The sequence below is a fragment of the Chiloscyllium plagiosum genome, chromosome 26 (assembly GCF_004010195.1).
Source record: "Chiloscyllium plagiosum isolate BGI_BamShark_2017 chromosome 26, ASM401019v2, whole genome shotgun sequence".
In the NCBI taxonomy this organism is placed as follows: Eukaryota; Metazoa; Chordata; class Chondrichthyes; order Orectolobiformes; family Hemiscylliidae; genus Chiloscyllium; species Chiloscyllium plagiosum.
The window spans coordinates 3,929,719-3,949,938 of NC_057735.1; the positions used below are offsets into that span (position 1 = coordinate 3,929,719).

Below are 20,220 nucleotides of genomic sequence, written 5' to 3' on the forward strand. Positions count from 1 at the left end.
GTAAATGCTCCAGTGTAGTGGCTCCTTGTGTTTCTTTGACTTCTTGTTGCTATTGGCTGTCAGATTCTTAGTCTGGATTGGGTAATTTTGATCCATGTAGCTACTTGGTTACCTGGGGGAATTAATTGCAATCCAGACAAAACACGAGTGCATGGAAAAACTTTATCAATGAAGACCTGATCATATATAATCATCACCAGTCTCGTAACATCCTTCTGTACTGTATTACTTTATATGCACATTTAAAAACAAACTGCTTGTCTAAGTATGTTCACACAAATAATAGAGGTAGGCTGGAACTTCCCCAAAAAACCAGAGAGGGTGGGGAAAAAGCTGCCTACCAGAAATCTAGCAAAGGTTTTAAACAAAAAGGAATTAGTGTCAGTAAGTGGAGTTCAGATGAGACATGATCAAATTAAATAAGGGAAAAGACAAGTGTTGAATGATATACACTTACTTTGACTTGCCTAAGTAATACATTAGTTTGACAGCTTAACAACAAGTTTGTGTAGTTTATAAGAATGGTCACTGGGTGAAGAGTTGGTCACATGAGGATCCGTTCAGGACTATGGGTCCATATTTGATTGAGTTCAAAGGATGAGGGGGGGGGTCTTTTAATGAAAACGTACAGAATTCTGAGAGGCCAGGATAGGGTGGACATAGAGGTAAAAACCTGCTGTGCTTTTCCAGCATCACTCTAATCTAGACTAGGGTGGACATAGAGAAGATGTTTCCACTAATAGGAGAGACCAGAACCTGAGGCCATAACCTCCGTGTGAAGGGACAACCCTTTAATGAAATGAGGAAGAATTTCTTCAGCTAGAGGGTGGTTAAACCTGTGGAACTCATTGCCAAAGAGGGCTGTGGAGGCCAAGTCATTGAGCACATTTAAGACAGAGGTAGATGGATTCTTGATTGGTAAACAGATCAAAATTTACAGGAAGGAGGCAGGAGAATGGTTTTGAGAAACATATCCGCCATGATCAAATGGTGGAGCAGACTGGATAAGCTGGCTGAATCTTGCTCCTGTATTATAAATGTGGATACAAATTAACATAGAGGTACAACAATAAAGAGAGAGAGTTTACTGATTTACTTGCAGGCTTGGTTCCAGTTATCCCCTTTGCAACAAAACCCACTTCACTCGAAGACCACACATGCTGTTTTCCTATATGTCCTGGCCAACATTACTCCCTCAATCTATATCACTGATACTGGTTATATGATCACTATCATGTTGCTGATTGTGGGATCTTGCGGTGTGAAAATTAGCTGTTGCATTTCCTATATTGCAAGAAAGCTTACACTTCAAAATGGGTTGTAGAGTGCTATTGTATGTGCTGAGGTTGAAGGCACTTTGGAAATGCAAGTCTCTTTCTGTAGAAGGTGAATATTCTCATTCATTCTTTGACTTTTTGACTGTTAGGAGTTTTTATTACTTTATTTTGTATAAACTTTGAATACTCGCAAAAACATTTTTGTCAGCGTTCACAATATCTTATTCCACATTATTGGTAAAGCTCTGACCAATGTATTTCAATTAAACTGACATTTACGGTCACTGCCTATGCTTTCCAGACTATTTGGCTTTATCATCTTTCTCTGTTTTTCCTATTCCCTCTGGGGTTTATTACGCAATAATGGACAAATGAAATTTCACAATTGAAAAATCCACAAAATGCAAATCAAATCATTAGCTGATATGGTGCTACCCCTTTAACAGACCCTGTTGATAGTAACAAACATTGCTGCTGTTTTGAATTGCGAAGCTGACTGACTTAGAAAATTATTCAGTGCAGGTATTTCAGCAATAACGTTAAGTGTGTGTGGTGTGCACCCAGGGAAACTGGATGAGCTGACACCTCAACTGTTTCTCTCGGTGGTTCATGCAGGCATTGTGCTTCATTTTCAATCATGCCTGTGCATAGTTTAAAACCTGATGCCTTAAGGAAAGAACAGGGTGTTTTTAACTGAGGCTTTCACCTCCAAGAACAATACGTCCTGTAAGAGAAGATTAAAATGAAGAATCATGTAATTGTTGACCAAAGTTGTCATCTGCTAAATTCAAACTGGAATGTCAATCTCTTTTTAATTTTAGGAGGACCAGGTTTAAACTCAAATGACATTTTGAACTGAAACAGTGGTCCTGGTTTTGTGGACTCTGTGGCAAAATTGAGACAGAATGCTAAATCCTAATTTTCGGTCAAGTTCCAGCTTATTCATTCTCTGGCTTTTACCAAATTGAGAGGAAATATTAAAATGAATTTTTGAACACTTTTCAATAATTAAAATGAAAGTATGGGAATAAAATATGGAACTTTTGACACTGAATTCCCTGCCTAAACTCCTCCTCCTCCTCATAAAAGCAAAATGTTTCAGATTTCCAGCATCTGCAGTAATCAGAATGCTGGAGAAACTCAGCAGGTCCAGCAGATTCTGTGGCTCTGTTGCTGTCTCTCTACAGATGCTGTCAGACCTGATTATTTTCTCCAGCATTCTCTGTGGTTCCTCCTCCTTTTGTGAAATCATTTTCAAGAATGCACCTGTACGACGAAATCTTCAGTCATCCCTCCCAATACCCCTTTGACTGAGTGTCCATCTTTGTAAGAATACATCTCTGTGAAACACAGTAAAGTTTTTTTTAATATTCATAGTGCTGCATAAGTGTAATTTTAGATTATACACTATGACAGCCCAGATTCAAAATTGGCTAAGGCTTAAAACAAAGTAGTAGGGAACATTTGGTCTGTAGACTAAAGGAAAGAATCTAGTTTTGGGGTACCAGCCATGGCATTGAGGTACTTTGTTGTTACTAACCGAGTCTTAACAAGACGAAGACTTTGATTTGTTTGTTGCATAATAGCAATCGGGTACAAGTTAACATCAGTGAACTAATCATAGTTACTAAGACTATGAGGAGACCTATGGAGAAAGGTCTTCATTCCAATAATTTATCAGATTAGCCCTCACTTCCACTAAAACTTGTGTGACATTATCAAATTGAATGGAACGCAATGCAACATTAACCCCTTCAGAATCATTACTTCACACAACAGAGAGTATATTGTGGGTTCTCCCGGGGATGGCATTTCAAAATTTGACAAAACTGGGAATTGTAGTGAACAATGAGAATAATAAAAGATTTCAGGAGGTCACAAACACTGGTGAAATGGGTGATGGAATTTGCACTGAATGACATTGCATTAAAATTTTGGAAAAAGGTTGAAATGAAAGTCAGTGGAAAAAAGCTCAGATAAACTAAAACATGACTTTGATAGATTTCTACATTCCAGTCACAACCAGATCAGGAAATCCAGTGCCTCAAATACTGCCCCATTCCCTGATTACTGCAAGCTGTGCCTTCAACGAGATTTTTCAAATTTAAAGATATTTGTTGATCTGATAAGTAATTTTAGAAAGCATGTGTTTCCTGGCGTGCAAACATGTTTAGACCATTTGTAAGAACATGAAACAACTTGTAGCTTTATTGATTGCTTGCTATGTTGTCCAGTTCACTTGTGGTTTAAATATAGTGTCACATGGGAATCCATGTGCTTTTGTTCCTTATTATAATTCAAATAACCAAGCATTGCAAATTGATTAAATTCAAACTTGAAAGCTGATAAACATTTAATGGTACAGATATGAATCATTTATCAAGTGTAAAAACATTTTAAACAAGACAGAAATAACATTCTCTGGCTTTACACTGGAATAATATTGGTGGAAATATTCTGCCTTCTGTCATTTGTGACATTGACTTTTGAATCCACATGATCCAATTTTAGGAGTAGGAATTTGGGTGATTGTCATTGAACGGACAGTGGTTGACATATTCATTGTCCTTGGGGAAACTGGATGTAAGAGCGGACCTTGTATCTTTTCCATTTCTGTTATCCTCCATATTAGAACACAGAACATAGAAAAGTATAGCACAGAACAGGCCCTTCGGCCCACTATGTTGTGCTGAGGGTTAATCCTAACATAAAATAACCTAACCTATGCGCCCCTCAATTCGCTGTTGTCCATGTGCATGTCCAGCAGTCATTTAAATGTCCCTAATGACTCTGTTTCCACCACCACTGCTGGCAACGCATTCCATGCGTTCACAACTCTCTGCGTAAAGAACCTATCTCTGTTTTCTCCTCCATACCTTCCTCCTATCACCTTAAAACTATGACTTCTTGTGGCAGTCAGTCCTGCCTTGGAGAAAAGTCTGTGGCTATCGGCTCTATCCATGCCTCTCATTACCTTGTACACCTCGATCAGGCCACCTCTTTTCCTCCTCCTCTCCAGAGAGAAAAGTCTGATCTTAGTCAACCTCTCTTCATAAGGGAAGTCCTCCAGTCCACGCAGCATCCTGGTAAACCTTCTTTGCACCCTCTCCAAAATTTCTGCATCTTTCCTATAATAGGGTGATCAGAACTGGACACAATATTCTAAGTGTGGTCTCACTTTTGTAGAGCTGCAGCAAAACCTCGCAGCTCTTAAACTCGATCCCCCATTAATGAAAGTCAAGACACCATATGCTTTCTAAACAACCCTATCCACTTGGGTGGCAACTTTGAGGCATCTGTGTACTTGAACACCAAGATCCCTCTGTTCCACCACACTGCATTTATCCAGATTGAACTCCATCTGCTATTTCTCAGCCCAGCTCTGCATCCTGTCAATGTCGCCCTGCAGCCTGCAATAGCCCTTGATACTATCAGCGGTACCTCTAACCTTTTGTGGTAAACTTACTAACCCACCCCTCAACCTCCTCATCCAAGTCATTTATAAAAACTACAAAGGACAAAGGCTCAAAAACAACCCTGTGCCTTGCGGGACACCACTGACCTCCAGGCAGAATACTTTCCATCTACAACCATTCTACCTTCTGTCAGCCAGTCAGTTCTGAATCCAGAGAGCCAAACCTCCCTGTATCCCATATCTCCTGACTTTATGAATGAGCCTACCATGGGGAACCTTATCAAATGCCTTGCTGAAGTCCATATACACCACATCCACTGCTCGACCTTAGTTGACCTGTCCTTGTCACTTCCTCAAAGAACTGAATAAGATTTGTGAGGCATGACCTGCCCCTCACAAGCCATGTTGACTGTTTTAAACAGTATGCTTTACCAAATAGTCATAAATCCTATCCCTCAGAATATTTTCCAAAACCTTGCTGACCACAAATGTAAGGTTGACTGGTCTGTAATTGCTAGAGATTTCCTTATTATCCTTCTTTGAGGAAGTGAGGACTGCAGATGCTGGAGATCAGAGCTTAAAAATGTATTGCTGGAAAAGCGCAGCAGGTCAGGCAGCATCAAAGGAACAGGAGAATCAACGTTTCGGGCATAAGATTAAGCATGCCCGAAATGTTGATTTTTCGGGCATAAGATTAAGCATGCCCGAAATGTTGATTCTCCTGTTCCTTTGATGTTGCCTGACCCGCTGCGCTTTTCCAGCAACACCTTTTTCAGCTTATTATCCTTCTTACAAAGAGGAACAATATGTACCTCCCTCCCATCCTCTGGTACAACTCCCTTGGAGAGTGAGGAAGCAAAGATCTTCACCAGTGGTTTAGCAATCTCCTTTCTCACTTCCCAGAGCAACTTAGGATAAATCTGTTCTGGCCCTGTGGCCTCATCAGTCTTAATGTTTGCCAAAATTTCCAGCACATCAACTTCCTTAATCTTGATCTGTTCAAGCCTTTTCTCTGCTCCTCAAAGTTCTCTAATCACAGCAAGGTCCCTTTCCTGAATGAAAACCGAAGCAAAAGGTCTCATTTCGGGCTTCCTGTATCTGCTCAGACTCCACACACAAGTTCCCTATGCTATCCCTGATCAGCCTTACCTTCTCCCTGCTCAATCTTTTATTCCTCACATATGAGTAAAATGCCTTTGGGTTCTCCCTAATTCTTCCTGCCAAGCCCTTTTCGAGCTCCCTCCTTGCTCTCCTCAGTCCATTTTTGAGCTCCTTTCTAGTAAGCCTGTAATCCTTTAAAGCTGTGCTGGATCCTTGCTTTCACCACCTTACGTAAGCTGCCTTCCTCCTTTTGATGAGAAGCTCCTCTGTTCTCATCATCCAAGGCTCCTTAATGTTACCCCTTGCTTATCTCTGAGGAACAAATTTAAGCATCATTCACAACATCTACTCCTTAAACAGTTTCCCCCCCCCGCCCCCGCCCTCCTGTGCCACAGTGCTAGGCTCAATGCCAGAGACCTGATAACTATGGCTTCCCTTGATAGGCTGTTCCCACCAGCAGTTTCCAAAACGGTATACTTATTGCTGAGGAGAACGGCCATAAGGGATCCCTGCTCTGACCGTCGGTTCCCTTTCCTCCCCTGACTGTGTAACCCAGCTGTCCTTATCCTGTGTCTGAGGAGTGACCACCTCCCTGTACATCCTCTCAATTTCTCCCTCAGCCTCCCAGATAATGCGCAGTTCATCCAACTCCAGTTCCCTAACTCAGGTTTTTAAGGAGTTGGAATTGGGTGCACTTCCCACGGATGTGGCCAGCGGAGACATGTGAAGTGTCTCTCGCCTGCTACATTCTGCAGGAGGGACATGCAACTGTCCTATCAGCCATAACCCACTACTCTGAAAGCCCACACAAGACTGAACAACGAAAAGAAAAAAAGAAAACCTGAACTTATCGAGTTTACAGACTCTTTAAGGTTAGAGGAGGTGGATGGGAGGGAGACCCTATGGTGTAGGGTCTTAGGTTTAGATCTCACCCACTTAAAAAAAAATCACTTACTTCTTGGCAGTCCTTGGTTTTGTCCATCCTCTTTCCTTGCCGCTCTTTTTTTTGGGTGATATGCCTCATTGTTACATACATTCCAATTATGCATTTATAGCAGCATGGATTGATTTCTCTGTTTGGTGTGGTGTGTTTAGATTTCTTAGTCTACCATATCTGCAAGTGTCTCAGATTGCCCTAGTTTGACAGTTGGCACCTTAAAGCACGTGCGCGTTGTCTCTCTCTCTCTCTCTCTCTCTCTCTCGCGCACAATTAGCGAAACTAGGAAGAAAGGCAAGGTGTCGTGTTCAGGACTATTTGGCACCTGAGGTGGAAATATTGAATGATCCCACTAATGGAGGTTATGACTGGTTCCGTTATGACTGTTTTCACTTCCCTGGCTATCACTTACAAACTTAATGATGCAGTTTCAACCTGTCTCTTTGTGGTTATAAACTTCTTGATGAACTTTAGTCCTGGTAACATCCTTGTAAATTTTTTTTGCACCCTCTCCAATTTAATAATAGCCTTCCGATAGTAGGGTGACCAGAACTGTACATAGTACTGCAGAAGAAGCCTCATCAATGTCCTGTACAACCTCGCCATGATTTCCCAACTCCTTTACTCAATGATCTGAGCAATGGAGGAAGCATGCCAAATGCCTCTTTCGCACCCTGTCTATTTGTGATGTAACTTACAAGGAACTATGCACCTGTTGGACAATACTGCCCACAGCCCTCCCATTAATTGTGTAAGTCCTTCTATGGTTTGTCTTGCCCAAATGTAACATCAGGCATTCATCTGAATTAAACTTTGTCTGCCACTTCTCAGCCCATTGGCTCAATTCATCAAGATCCCTTTGTAAATCTTAGACAACCTTTTGTACTGTCTACCACAAATTTTAATGTCATCTGCAAACTTATTAACCATGCTTTCTATATTCTCACCCAATCGTTTATTTAAATGACAAACTCACTGCACTGTTTAGAATCAAAGGTCTGATGCTTTCACCTGATTTCATTTTCCAGTTTCCCCTTGTGAAACTGGTGAACTTGGACCCACACCCCTCATTTGACAAGCTAGATCATTTTCAAAGTATGGATTTAACCATGCCGTTTCAGCACAATAAACGAGGTTCTTAACACTGGGCTACGTTGCTACATTGTGGGAATAAGATTTTTAATAGCTCTCTTCTTTGAAGATGAAGGACTCTCCCCTCATCCCCTCCCCTTCCCTGAGGCATGGTGACCCTCGGGTTAAACCACCTCCAGTCGTGTGTCTCTGTCCATATGGTCTGGTAAGATCATGGCAACTTTATATTCACCTTTTACAATGAAGATAAATCTAATTTGAGAATTAACTGAAGAAGTATTTAACCACACATTTGTTACACAAATTGCAGTATTTTCTAGTATGGAGATGTTGTGAAGTAAAAACTGTTGCATAGTTTCAAGGTTTTCAAGTCCCAAGGTGGTTCAGAAGGGATGGGTTATACCTAAACTGGGGAGAAAACTATCCCAGCAGGGAAGTTTGCTAGTACTACTCTGGAAGGTTTAGAGTAGTGGGGGCTGGGAACCAGGTCCTCAAGCCAAGGCCCAGTAAATCAGAGAGGAAGGGCAGGCAGAGACAGGTAAATGAACACTATATGTTAGTGGGCTGAAGTGTGTTTATTTGAAAGCGAGGAGTATTATAGGTAAGGCAGGTGAGCTTAGAGCCTGGATCAGTACATGGGACTATGATATTGTGGCTATTATAGAGACTTGGTTGAGAGAGGTACAGGATTCGCTGCTTCAAGTTCCAGGGTTTCATTGTTTTAGACAAGATAGCGTGGCAGATAAAAGAGGAGGAGGAGTTGGATTACTATTCAGTGAGAATGTTATATCTGCACTCTGAAAGGACATACTGGAGGGCTGATTTACTGAGGCAATATGGGTAAAGCTCAAAAATAAGATGGGTGTAATCACTCTGATAGGTAATACTATCGGTCCCCCAGCTGTCACCGAGAGATTGAGGAACAAATATGTTGGCAGATTGTGGAAAGATTCAATAAAAAAGACTTGTCATAATAGGTGACTTTAATTTCCCCAATATTGACTGCAGCTCCCTTTAGAGCAAAAAGGCTTCGGGCAGAATTTATTCTGTGCATCCAACAGGATTTCTTGAAACAGTATGTGGTTAGTTCAGCTAGAGGAGGGGTCATATTGGACCTTGGCTAATGAGCCTGGCCAGGTGACTGACCTTTCATTGAGAGAGCATTTGGGAACAGTGATCACAACTCCTTAAGTTTTAAGATAGCTATGAACCAGCATCAGACAGGACCTTTTGGAGAGGTGCTAAATTGGAGGAAGGCAAATTACATCTTGTATTAGGAAGGAGCTGTTAACAGGCAAGTCCACACTTGACTTATAAGAATTGTTTAAAGACCTGCTGATCAAAGTTGAACACCAACATGTTACAGTAAGGAGGAGGGACAAGGATGACAAGGTAAAGGAACTTTGGATAACAGGTTGTGAATTTTGTCAAAAGGACAAAAGCATATACAAGGTTCAGGAAACTTGAAAAACATACAGGGTCGGTGAGGAATATAAGGAAAGTACTCAAGCAGGTAATTAGGAAAACAAGAAGGAGTCATAAAATGACCTTGCCAAGAGGGTTAGAGTCCCAAGGCATTCTATAGACACATTAAAAAAACAAGGGGATAACTAGAGCGAAATCAAGGATAAAGGAGGGAACTTGTGTTTGGAAACACAAGACGTGGGTGGGATCCTAAATGAGTACTTTGCGTCAGTGTTCACTCAGCAGGAGAATATGGTAGATAGTGAGATTTGTGTGGAGCGTGCTAATATGCTAGGGCATTTTGAGATCAAGGAAGAAGTGGTATTGGAATTGCTGAAGAGCATTAACATAGAGAAGTTCCCAGGTCCTGATGGCATCTACCCCAGGTTATTGAGAGAGACCAGAGAGGAGATTGCTGGGGCCTTGACCAAGATCTTTGTAGCTGAAAATGTGTTGCTGGAAAAGCGCAGCAGGTCAGGCAGCATCCAAGGAACAGGAGAATCGACGTTTCGGGCATAAGTCCTTCAGGAAGATCTTTGTATCCTGGCTAGCCACTGGGGAAGTCCCGGAGGACTGGCAATTAGCTAATGTTGTTCCTCTGTTCAAGAAGGGAAATCGGGACAATCCAGGAAACTGTAGACCAGTAGGTTTCACATCGGTGGTTGGGAAGCTTTGGGGAGAATTCTTAAGGATTGGGTTTATGCACGTTTGGAAAAGCATGGCCTAATTAGGGACAGTCAGCATGGCTTTGTGCAGGATAGGTCATGTCTTGCTAACTTTGATTGAATTTTTCAAGGGGGTAACAAAGGTGATCGATGAAGATAGAGCAGTGGATTTTTTTTTTAGATTTTTTTTCGATTACATTAGTGTGGAAACAGGCCCTTCGGCCCAACAAGTCCATACCGACCCGCCGAAGCGCAACCCACCCAGATGTTGTTTCCATGGATTTTAGTAAGGCTTTCAATAAGATCCCTCATGGTAGGCTCATCCAGAAGATTAAGATGCATAGGATTCATGGTGACTTGACTGTGTGGATTCAGAGTTGGCTTGCCCATAGAAGACAGAGGTAGTTAGTGGTGGAAGGGTATTTTTCAGGCTAGAGGACAGTGACTAGTGGTGTTCATACTGGGTCCATACTGGGACCTCTAAGTATAAATGATTTAGATGAAAATGTAGATGGGTGGGTTAGTAAGTTTGTGGACAACACAAAGGTTGGTGGAATTTTGGATAACGTAGAAGGTGTCAAAGGTATAGATGAATTGCAGATATGGGTGGAGAAAGGGTAGATGGAGTTTAAGCTGTGTAAGCATGAGATGCTGCACTTTGAGAGATCAAATGTTAAGGGAAAGTATACGATTCATGACAGGACCCTGAACAGCATTGATATACAGAGGGATCTTGGGGTTCAAGTCCATAGTTCCCTGAAAGTGGCCACACAAACAGATAGGGCAGTAACGGCATGCTTGCTTTGACAGGTCGGGGCATGAAGTAGAAGAGGCAGGATGTCATGTTGCAGCTTTATAAGACTTTGGTTAGGCCACACGTGGAGTATTGCATTCACTTCTGATTGCCACGTTACAGGAAGAATGTGGAGGCTTTGGTGAGGATGCAGAAGAGTTTACCAGAATGCTGCCTAAATTAGAGGGTATGAGCTATAAGGTGAGGCTAGAAAAATTCTGGTGGTTTTCTCTGGAGTGGCAGAGGCTGAGGGGAGATTTATACAAGTCTATAAAATTGAGATGAATAAATATGGTTGATGGTCAGAATCTTTTTCCCAGAGTTGAAATGTCTAATACTAGTGGCATGTGCTTAAGATGAGAAGGGGGAAAGTCCAAAGGAGATGTGAGGGGCAAATTTTTCCTACAGAGATAGGAGTCAGGAATGCACTGTCCGGGTGGTGCTGGAGGCAGATACAATAGGGGCACTTAACTGACTTTTAGATAAGCACATAAATATGCAAGGAATGGAGGAATATGGATCAAGGGCAAGCAGGAAGGATTAATTTCATTTGGCATCAAGTTTGGCACAACTTTGTGGGCCGAACGGCCTGTTCCTGTGCTGTACTGTTCTATGTATTGATCCACTACCTCCAGGTTTGTAATCCAGATCACACCCTTTTATGTTCCATTTTAGATTATTGCTGTCTCGTGTAATTGCTCCAGTGTACTTTTGAAAGTTGCTGTTACAGCAGTTACAACGCTGCCATCAGCAACTTTCTCACTAACCCCTTATCCTACTACGTTTGTCGCATCATTCAGAATATTTCCTAAAACCTAATTAGGGTTTCCCCTGACTTTCCTTCACCTTTCCTAACCCAAGAGCATTGCGATCACTTGTATCCTTGCCACTGTCCAAGTTGTTATCAGCTTATTAGAGAGAGAATCTGGGGTCTTTCTGATCCCTATGGCTCATTTTCTGGCCTCAGTCTTTGGAGTCTTGAAATGAAAGGATATAGGAAATTGTTAATTCTTTTTTTTATGGGCCTTAGTTTGTGTCAGAACATTGTAGCTTCCAGGTAAAAATAATGACTGCAGATGCTGGAAACCAGATTCTGGATTAGTGGTGCTGGAAGAGCACAGCAGTCCAGGCAGCATCCGAGGAGCAGTAAAATCGACGTCTCGGGCAAAAGCCCTTCATCAGGAATAAAGGCAGAGAGCCTGAAGTGTGGAGGGATGAGCTTCCAGCCTACCTCCAGAGGCTTGAGTGCATAATCCAGATCGATACTCCCAGTGCAGTACTGAAGCAGCACTGCACTGTTCGTGATATCGTTTGGATGTGACAACATAACAAGATCATCCTCTGCCTTTCTGCTGGACATAGTGATTCTATGCCACAATTTAAAGGAGCAGTGGAGGATTTATCCCTCGGTTGATATCACTTTTTGCATATGACCTGGTGAGTAATTCATGTAATTGCTGTTTGAGGAAAATTTAAATTTGCATTGTTTGATGTCAGCTCTAACTGTTCATTGCTGTTACTACACATTAAAATTTGAATATAATGATCATGCCCAAGTTGAAACTCTTCTGAGGCTCTTAAACTGATTTCCAGGAATGGACCGTGCCAATGAGAAGTCTTGTCCATTTGGGGACCATTCAGCCATTTGGAACTTCTTCCATCATTCAATTACATCAAAGCTAATTGGAATCTCAATTTTATTCACCTGGTACCTTTGTACAACAGTTAATACCCTTGTTAAACAAAAATCTATCAGTTTCCATTTTGAGTATTTCTGATACTTTGTCTCAGTAGCTTTTTAAGAGACGATTCTGGTTTTCCACTACCCTTTTGAAGACAAACGCCCTGGCATGAGCTTTGTAACCCAGCTGTATTTTTAATTTGGGGTCCTCCCATGTGGACCACTACCACCATAATTTCTCTCTCTGTCTACGCTGTGGTAGTCTTGCAACACAGTCAATAGCATCTATGCCTCTAAACCAGGAGCTTCAAGTTGAAGTCTTACTATATCAGAATGCTTGGCCAGCGAAGGGCTATTCTTGACATAGCCAAGCAGTTTGATTTATCTGTAAATTGTTCTGATGGTAAGAGCAAGAGAACCTGGTCAGCCAGAACCGTGTGGGAACTGAAGTGCAGTAACTACCACCACCATTAAAGGACTCCAACTGCAGGTTGTTTCTACAGGCTGTACTCCATGCAAATGCTTGCGTCGAGGGACTGCCAAGACAAAGATCTTTACAGATTACAGATTACATTACAGATTACATTACAGTGTGGAAACAGGCCCTTCGGCCCAACAAGTCCACACCGACCCGCCGAAGCGAACCCACCCATACCCCTACATTTACCCCTTACCGAACACTACGGGCAATTTAGTATGGCCAATTCACCTGACCTGCACATCTTTGGACTGTGGGAGGAAACCGGAGCACCCGGAGGAAACCCACGCAGACACTGGGAGAACGTGCAAACTCCACACAGTCAGTCGCCTGAGGCGGGAATTGAACCCGGGTCTCTGGCGCTGTGAGGCAACAGTGCTAACCACTGTGCCACCGTGCTGTTTTCTAAATATTTTAAACGCTGTCAATTCAATCACCCTTTAACTTTCAGCTTTAAGGTAGTAAAACCTAATCATAATTGGATGAGTTGGTTAGCACAGTTGGCTGGATAGCTGGTTTGGAATGTAAAGTGATAGCACCAGAGTGGGTTCACTTCCCGCACCAGCTGAGGTTTCCATGAAGGATTCCTCTTCTCATATTTTCCCCTTGTCTGAGGCATGGTGACCCTCGGTGTAAAACTCAAACAGTTGTCTCTCTAATGAGAGCATGGAACTACAGTCCAATAGATCTAACATATAATCTGTCCTAATAATTTAACTTTGCTTCAGGCATAAACTTGCCTTCAAGGTCATTTCATTAAAAACAGCTAGTTACAGTGTATAGATTAAGTGTATGCATAAAATAAAATAAAGCAGAAAATGAGTTCCTAGAAGGTCTTCTAGATGTGTGCAAAATCTCTTCTCGTGGGCAACATTGGTAAGTGTATTCACAGTCCAGCAGATGTCAGTCTTGAGCTGTTCAAGTGGATTAAAACTAAGGTATTAACTAGACTGACATATCATTTAGTACTTGAACCTCCACAGTGTCAGCGGGGAAAGTCAGGTCAAGATTTATGAAAGCTTTTAACCGTTGCAACGCACTCTGATACGTTTTCCTACTTTTAGAGAAAAATATCTTTTAATTGCCAGTATGTGTGGGATTTTTTTTAAAAGATCTGTTCAGGCAGAACTCTGCAGGGGCCAGTTTCAGGGCATCCAGCCTACAGAGGCCATAGAGTCAGGGTAGTTTTTTAATATTTTTTTCCATGCAAAGATTTTTATCGAAACAAATAAAAATTCCATGTATTCTTGGGTTGTGCAATGCTTTACAGGGCACATTTTCGAGGCATGCTGGAAAGCCAATTGCTCCTATTAGCACAGCTTGCTGAGGCAGGTTTTGAGTTAGTTATAGTGGGCCAAGGACTGTCTCGGGGACTGTCCACAATATGATACAATATTTTTAATAATATTAAAGATGATTTTAATGTAGTCAAATCCAATCAGAGTTCCCTATTTGGAAGGTATGAATGTAGGGCCAGAGAAGCTTTGTAACTGAAAATTCAGCTCAACTTTAACACCAGATCAATAGAATGGGATTCACCTTTACTTTATGAATTTCGGACATCCTCAATGTACAAAAGGAGGGGAATGTGAACTCTCTATGAACTTCCCATTATAACTTCAACCTGTTTTCCATAAAATTGCATCTGCATGTTAGGAATCCATTCCTAAAATGGAATTTATAGAAATGATAATTATTCATAGTATTATTGGCATTGTGTATAAAGTGCTCAAGATACACATTCCTTTGGGAAATTAAATATACAATCACAGGATACATGGAAATGATTGCTGCTACATAATCTAATCAAGCCATTTCGATGTTGTCATGAACGGCCACTTGATCCCCTCCCTTGGATTATTGGTCTAAAGTCACTCTGTCACAGCTTTTGTTGTTTAATTGTGTTGTCTTAATTTTACATTCTTTTTTTGGCGACTGTGGCTCGTTAGACTGGACGCCAGCTGAACGGCCTCTCAGTCTTACTGTTGGCATTGGTTCAAGAGAAAGTCTCGCTCAGACTGCAGTGAAGGAAAGATATACTGGTGTAGTGCAAGATATTTTTCTGTACCATGGTTGCAACACTTTGCTACACTCGTAATTGCATGTAACACTCTACTGATGTTATAATCAGCATAAACATTTCTGTTATTTAAAAGTTGTAAATCTGGTTGTTGAAGCCTAGCTGAACAATCCAGAAACCGACCTGTGTGTGAGATTCCATGCATCCCCGTTGAAAGTCAACTAAGTTGAGATGGAGGAAATGGCCTCATCTGCATATATTAAGTAATGTAAGTTGAGGCAATTGGAATAAATTCAACACGCAAAGTTCATCATACTCAGCAATGTTTTAACTGCAAATGATAGCCTGTCCTCTGTAATTATTGCTGCTTTGTTACATTGCATTGAGCTTGAGTGGTGATTTTTACTACTTGGACCTTTTAAGAATTTGAAATGTTTTTTAAAGATTTCTCCCAATTATTATAAGGGAGACTGCAGTGCCATGTGCCATCCTATGATACTCTAGCTCGGGTTTTAATCCGGAGGAAGGTACAGACATCTTGAGAGTGAATAGGACAGTAGGAATAGTTTTGGACTGACCATGAGCTGGCATGATTGAACTACATGGTTCTTTGGGAATGTTTTCTGCGGTCACTAGATGTATCTACATCAATTCAACCACTGTCTGCACTGACTGTCACAAATACATAATGTATACAGCTTGTTTGACCAAAAGGTTAGTATTAAAAGTTCTGTTCTTCCCTAGATATCAATTCCAGTTGATACAACCTGACAATGAATGAAGGAATTGAGTACCCCACATTAGGATCGCTTCACGTGCAGAAGACTCTGTACTTGTGCTGGTGATTCTCGAACTAGGGAACACACCCTAAACATTAGGATCAGACCATTCAGGAAAGATATTATGCAGCACTTCTACGCACATAGGGTGGTAGAGATTTGGAGCTCTCCTCTACAACTGGTAGGTGATGCTCGATCAGTTGTTAGTCTTTAACCTGAGAATGAGTGATTTATGTTAAGCAATGGTATTAAGGGATATGGGTCCAAGGCTGGTACTATGGAGTTTAGACCATGGCTGTTCTGTGGCCTGATTGAATCGTGGAGCTAGCTCGGGGGGCCGAATGGTATGCTGCTGTTCCTATGTCGAAAGTGTGCCACTGAAAAAGCACAGCATCCGAGGAGCAGGAGAATGTGAGGAAGCGAGGAGCTCTCACACCTTCACCTACCTATTGCTTTCTCAGCTACCTTCTCTTCCCCCCCCGCCCATTTATCTCTCAACCTTCCTCCACCCCCTGGCCCACAGGAAGGGCTTATGCCCGAAACGTCGATTCTCCTGCTCCTTGGATGCTGTCCGACTTGATGTGCTTTTCCAGCATCACATTCTCGACCCTGATCTCCAGCATCTGCATTTCTCACTGCTTTCCTATGGACAAGCATCTTCAATTGTACCTGGTAAGAAGTAGAAGACCTGTATTTTTTTTTGTCTGCATTAGAAGGTGGTGATGCAGTGACTGTGAGATCTTAGGCCACACTTGGAATAATGGAACAATTATGGGTACCCTACTTTTGGCAAGCATGAAGATGGTGAAGAAGTGACTATGCCAAGGATAAATGCTTTGTTCTTAGGAGAAATGAGAGAAACTGGATCCACTTTCTTTTGGAAGAGTGAAAATTAACAAGGTATTTTAAGGTATTAAAATTGAGGGGTTTTGATGAAGCAAATTTCTCAAAATACTTTCCACAGATCCATGAGTCCATAAATTCAGTAAAAGTATTAAGGCAAATGACAAACTAAGAAACAGGCTAGAAAAACCTATATTTCCTCAGTTATTAGAAAGATCATTAGGAGTAAATCATACGGAAGTTCAAGCCAGCACTATCGTTAAAATTATAATAGCTGACCTGTGGCTTCAGCTCCACTTTTCCATCCACTTGACATATCTTTTCTATTTCCTTAGACTCCAGGATCCAGAAAGTCTGCTCTCCAGATGGTTAGAGATGGGGCATGCCCTGAAAGATGTGCATCCGAACCTCTCCAATGTCCTGGCACACAGAGAGATTTACTGGGAAGTCTGAACCTTCCATGATAATGTGTGTCTGGAACTATCTCAGAAAGAGTCTGACTCTGATTTCGGGTTGGAGACTTGAGAGTTCTGACTAATTTAACTGGATAGTTACCCTGGAAATGTTGAGTAAAAAATCCTAGTCCTACTCTTGGTTCGCTATGCAACTGATCCACTCATCCACCCCTGCTGATTTACCCACTCATACCTCTTGACAACCTCGTCACCCCACAAATAAATCCAACAGCTCCCTTGTACTCACTCCCAACTGTAGAATTGACTGTAATCTAGGAAATAAATAATCTGATATTGATTGGGAAATTTGGAACAAACATCTTATTTCAGCTTCAAGTGTAGTCAATGTTGGATTATTCACAACTTGGGTGGAAAATTCCAAAGAGACTCAATTTCTTAGAGAAGTAATTCTTCCTCATGCCCCTCCTAAATATTCGTCCCCTTATCCTGAGACACTCTGCCCCAACCAGCAGAAACAATTATTGTGTCACACTTTTTAAGCCCCCACAGAATTGTTTATGTTCTAGTGAGATCATCTCTCATTCTTTCAAGCCCAGAGAATACAGAGCCAGTTGATGCATCCTAGGATAACCCCTGGCCCAAGGGCCCATTTAATGAACATTCACTGTACCATCTCCAATGCAAGCGCATCCTGTTTGAATTTAGAAACTAAAACAACTTATAGGCATGGAGTGGAAATGCATTATCTTTTTAAAAGGAAGTACGTGAATGCTTAAGCGGGAAGAAAAAAAAAACGACAAGATTATAATTGAATGAGAATAGACTTGAAGAAAGTGGATAACACTGACAGCCAGCCCAGGAACAGCGGGCTGAATGGTCTCCTGTGCTGTAAGCCTCCTTAATTTTTATCAAGGCTGACATTTGCACAGTTCCTTAACCCTTTTCTTAGTTTCGAAAATTCTGCAGTAGCCGCCTTTGCAAAGCTGATTTGAGTTCACCCGCCCCCCCCCCCCCAGTCGTTTGTTCCTGTAACTGCCTCGCCACTTGGTTTCTTGGAATAGCTTCTGTGGAATAGGCAGGAATGAATGCAGCTGGACATTTGCAAAGAGTTGCTCAGTAACCTAACAGCAAAATACCATCACCGCAACTGTTTTTGATGAAAAGAATTTTGTCTCCACGTGGTTCCAAGGTGCTTTAGTTAATCCAGCTGTGAAATGGTTTGGGGGAAGCAGGGCTGCTTTCATGATACTGCTGGTGGCAGGTATTCATTCCATGGTGATGGTTTTTCTTCCATTCGTTGTGAATGACAAATCCTTTGCATGATGTGCCTTATTTTTGAAGTGGGTGGAGTAATCCGCTATGTGGTGGTCACAGCAGGAGCTGGGGCTCAGCATCAATAGGGTTGCCAGCACCTGTGTGTCAGATTAAGCTGGTCTCTGCCCCTCCACAGCTAGTGCACTGACCATCAGCAAATTGATAGTCTGAAGAGAATTATTTGATCTTTATCCATCCAGCCACAAATAGCTTCCAGCTTTAGTCTGTGCTACGCAAGCAAGCACTGAATCATCCATCAGCTTTCAAGTTACACCATGAAAAAGCCAGCTGAATTAATCTTTAGGGATTTCATTAACCTATTCCACCTTGTGCAATAATATGTTTGGTTATTTTTGTGCATTGCAAAACTTGGGGGAAACATGCACAATATCGGAACACATCAGGAAAGATTTAATTTTACAAGCCTCAGCTTTTTGGTAGGCCCTCTGGTCTTGCAAGCTACAGGTCCTATGGTAAAATATATAGACTTACTTGAAGGGCATCAAAGTGTGTTTGTCAGCTTAATGTGAATAGAGCATTTTCTGCAGCAGTTAGTTTAGGACGTCATCCCACCTGACTTAAATTCTGCCTAGCAAATAATAACAAAGATTGGTTAATTTGTGTCACACAGTGCTGTCGGCAGAATTAACTGCAAAGTTGGTCTCCTGCTTTCCGTCCAGCTGATAAAATGAACATTTAATGCTCAAAAGTCATAATTGACCAAAGATAGGAGGAGATAATTTTTTTTAAATACAGTGAGTTGTAATAACTGAAACACAGTGTGAAAATGGTGGAAATGGATTCAATAGTAACTTTCAAAGAGCAATTGGAATTAAAAACATGAAGGTCTACAAGGAAAGAACAGTGTGGCACAGGTCTTTATTGAACTAACACAGGCCTGATGGCCGAATGGTCCCCCTGGTATGCTGTCAGATGCTATGATTCTAACATCAATTCAGCATATCATACTGTTTGAGAAATTATGGATTTTGGTTATGTTCAGAATGACAAAAAGGGAAAACAGGAGGTAAACTGTTCCCCAGGGTTATGTCTCTCTTGCTCTCTCACAAACAGTCCCATGGAGGAACCAGGGTTGGAAAGTAATGGAAGTCTGCTTTACTGTGAAGAGTGGGAAGGAAAAGTCTATACTAGTTGAAGATAACTGTTCTGCTGATACCATGACTTCCTAGTGTGGGTTATCAGTTTTTAAGAAAGGATTTGATTCAAACCACACTGCAGAATTGACAGATTTTGACCATCATTAGATTCCAAATAGTAAGCCAAGAGATTGCAACAAAGTCCAGTTCAGTTATTGAATTATGTCTCCAATTTCTGCATCAGAACAGCAGCTGATTCTAATTGACATTCAAGGGGTCCTTTTTCCCAGCGTTCCTGTGGCTAAGTAAGAACACTAAGCCAAGTAGAAAACAAAAGGTCCAGGCTTGTAAAACTGAATTCCCTCCTAATGTGTTTGGATATTAATTATTTTTTACACTTTGAGAAAACATCTGTGTTTGTAAAATTCTGCATGAGCTGCAATTGTTTCGATCTGTGCACTAAGTATGTTCACTGCGTTTTCGCAGTGGACCATCAAAGCTGATGGATCATAGCCCTTGCCTCTATAGCCAAAGCTGGAAGCTATTAGTGACTGGATGGATAAAGATCAAATAATTCTCTTTAGGCTGTCAATTTGCTGCTGCGCATTGCACTAGTATTGATTGCTTTGTAGATGATAGTTGTGGATGCTTTGATCTCTCGCCTGACTTAAAACCTCAACAATTGCATAAAATTTGAATGCATTTTAATCGAAGGTCATGTAGGAAGAATTAAATGTGAGGTGTTTCAGTGTTCCTACTGTTTCTGTCACTTTCTGTAGTTATGGCAGAAGGGTAAGAAATATTATATTCTCTCTCTTTTTTTCCTTTACTGTCCTTTATGCTTAGGA

The 20,220-nt window shown here is 41.5% G+C and overlaps 1 protein-coding gene across 6 annotated transcripts in view; it reads left to right on the forward strand.

The window, feature by feature from the left end:
- The window catches only part of LOC122563035 (suppressor of tumorigenicity 7 protein homolog), a 165,550-nt gene that overhangs the window by 109,152 nt on the left and 36,178 nt on the right, over positions 1-20,220 (forward strand). For 4 of the 6 annotated variants that reach the window (XM_043716366.1, XM_043716362.1, XM_043716365.1 and 1 more), the window contains one exon: positions 16,881-16,988. The exons of the other annotated variants lie outside the window; for them this stretch is intronic. In XM_043716366.1, the coding sequence (XP_043572301.1) occupies positions 16,881-16,988 (108 nt within the window). The remainder of the gene's footprint in view (positions 1-16,880; positions 16,989-20,220) is intronic. 6 annotated transcript variants of the gene reach the window in all.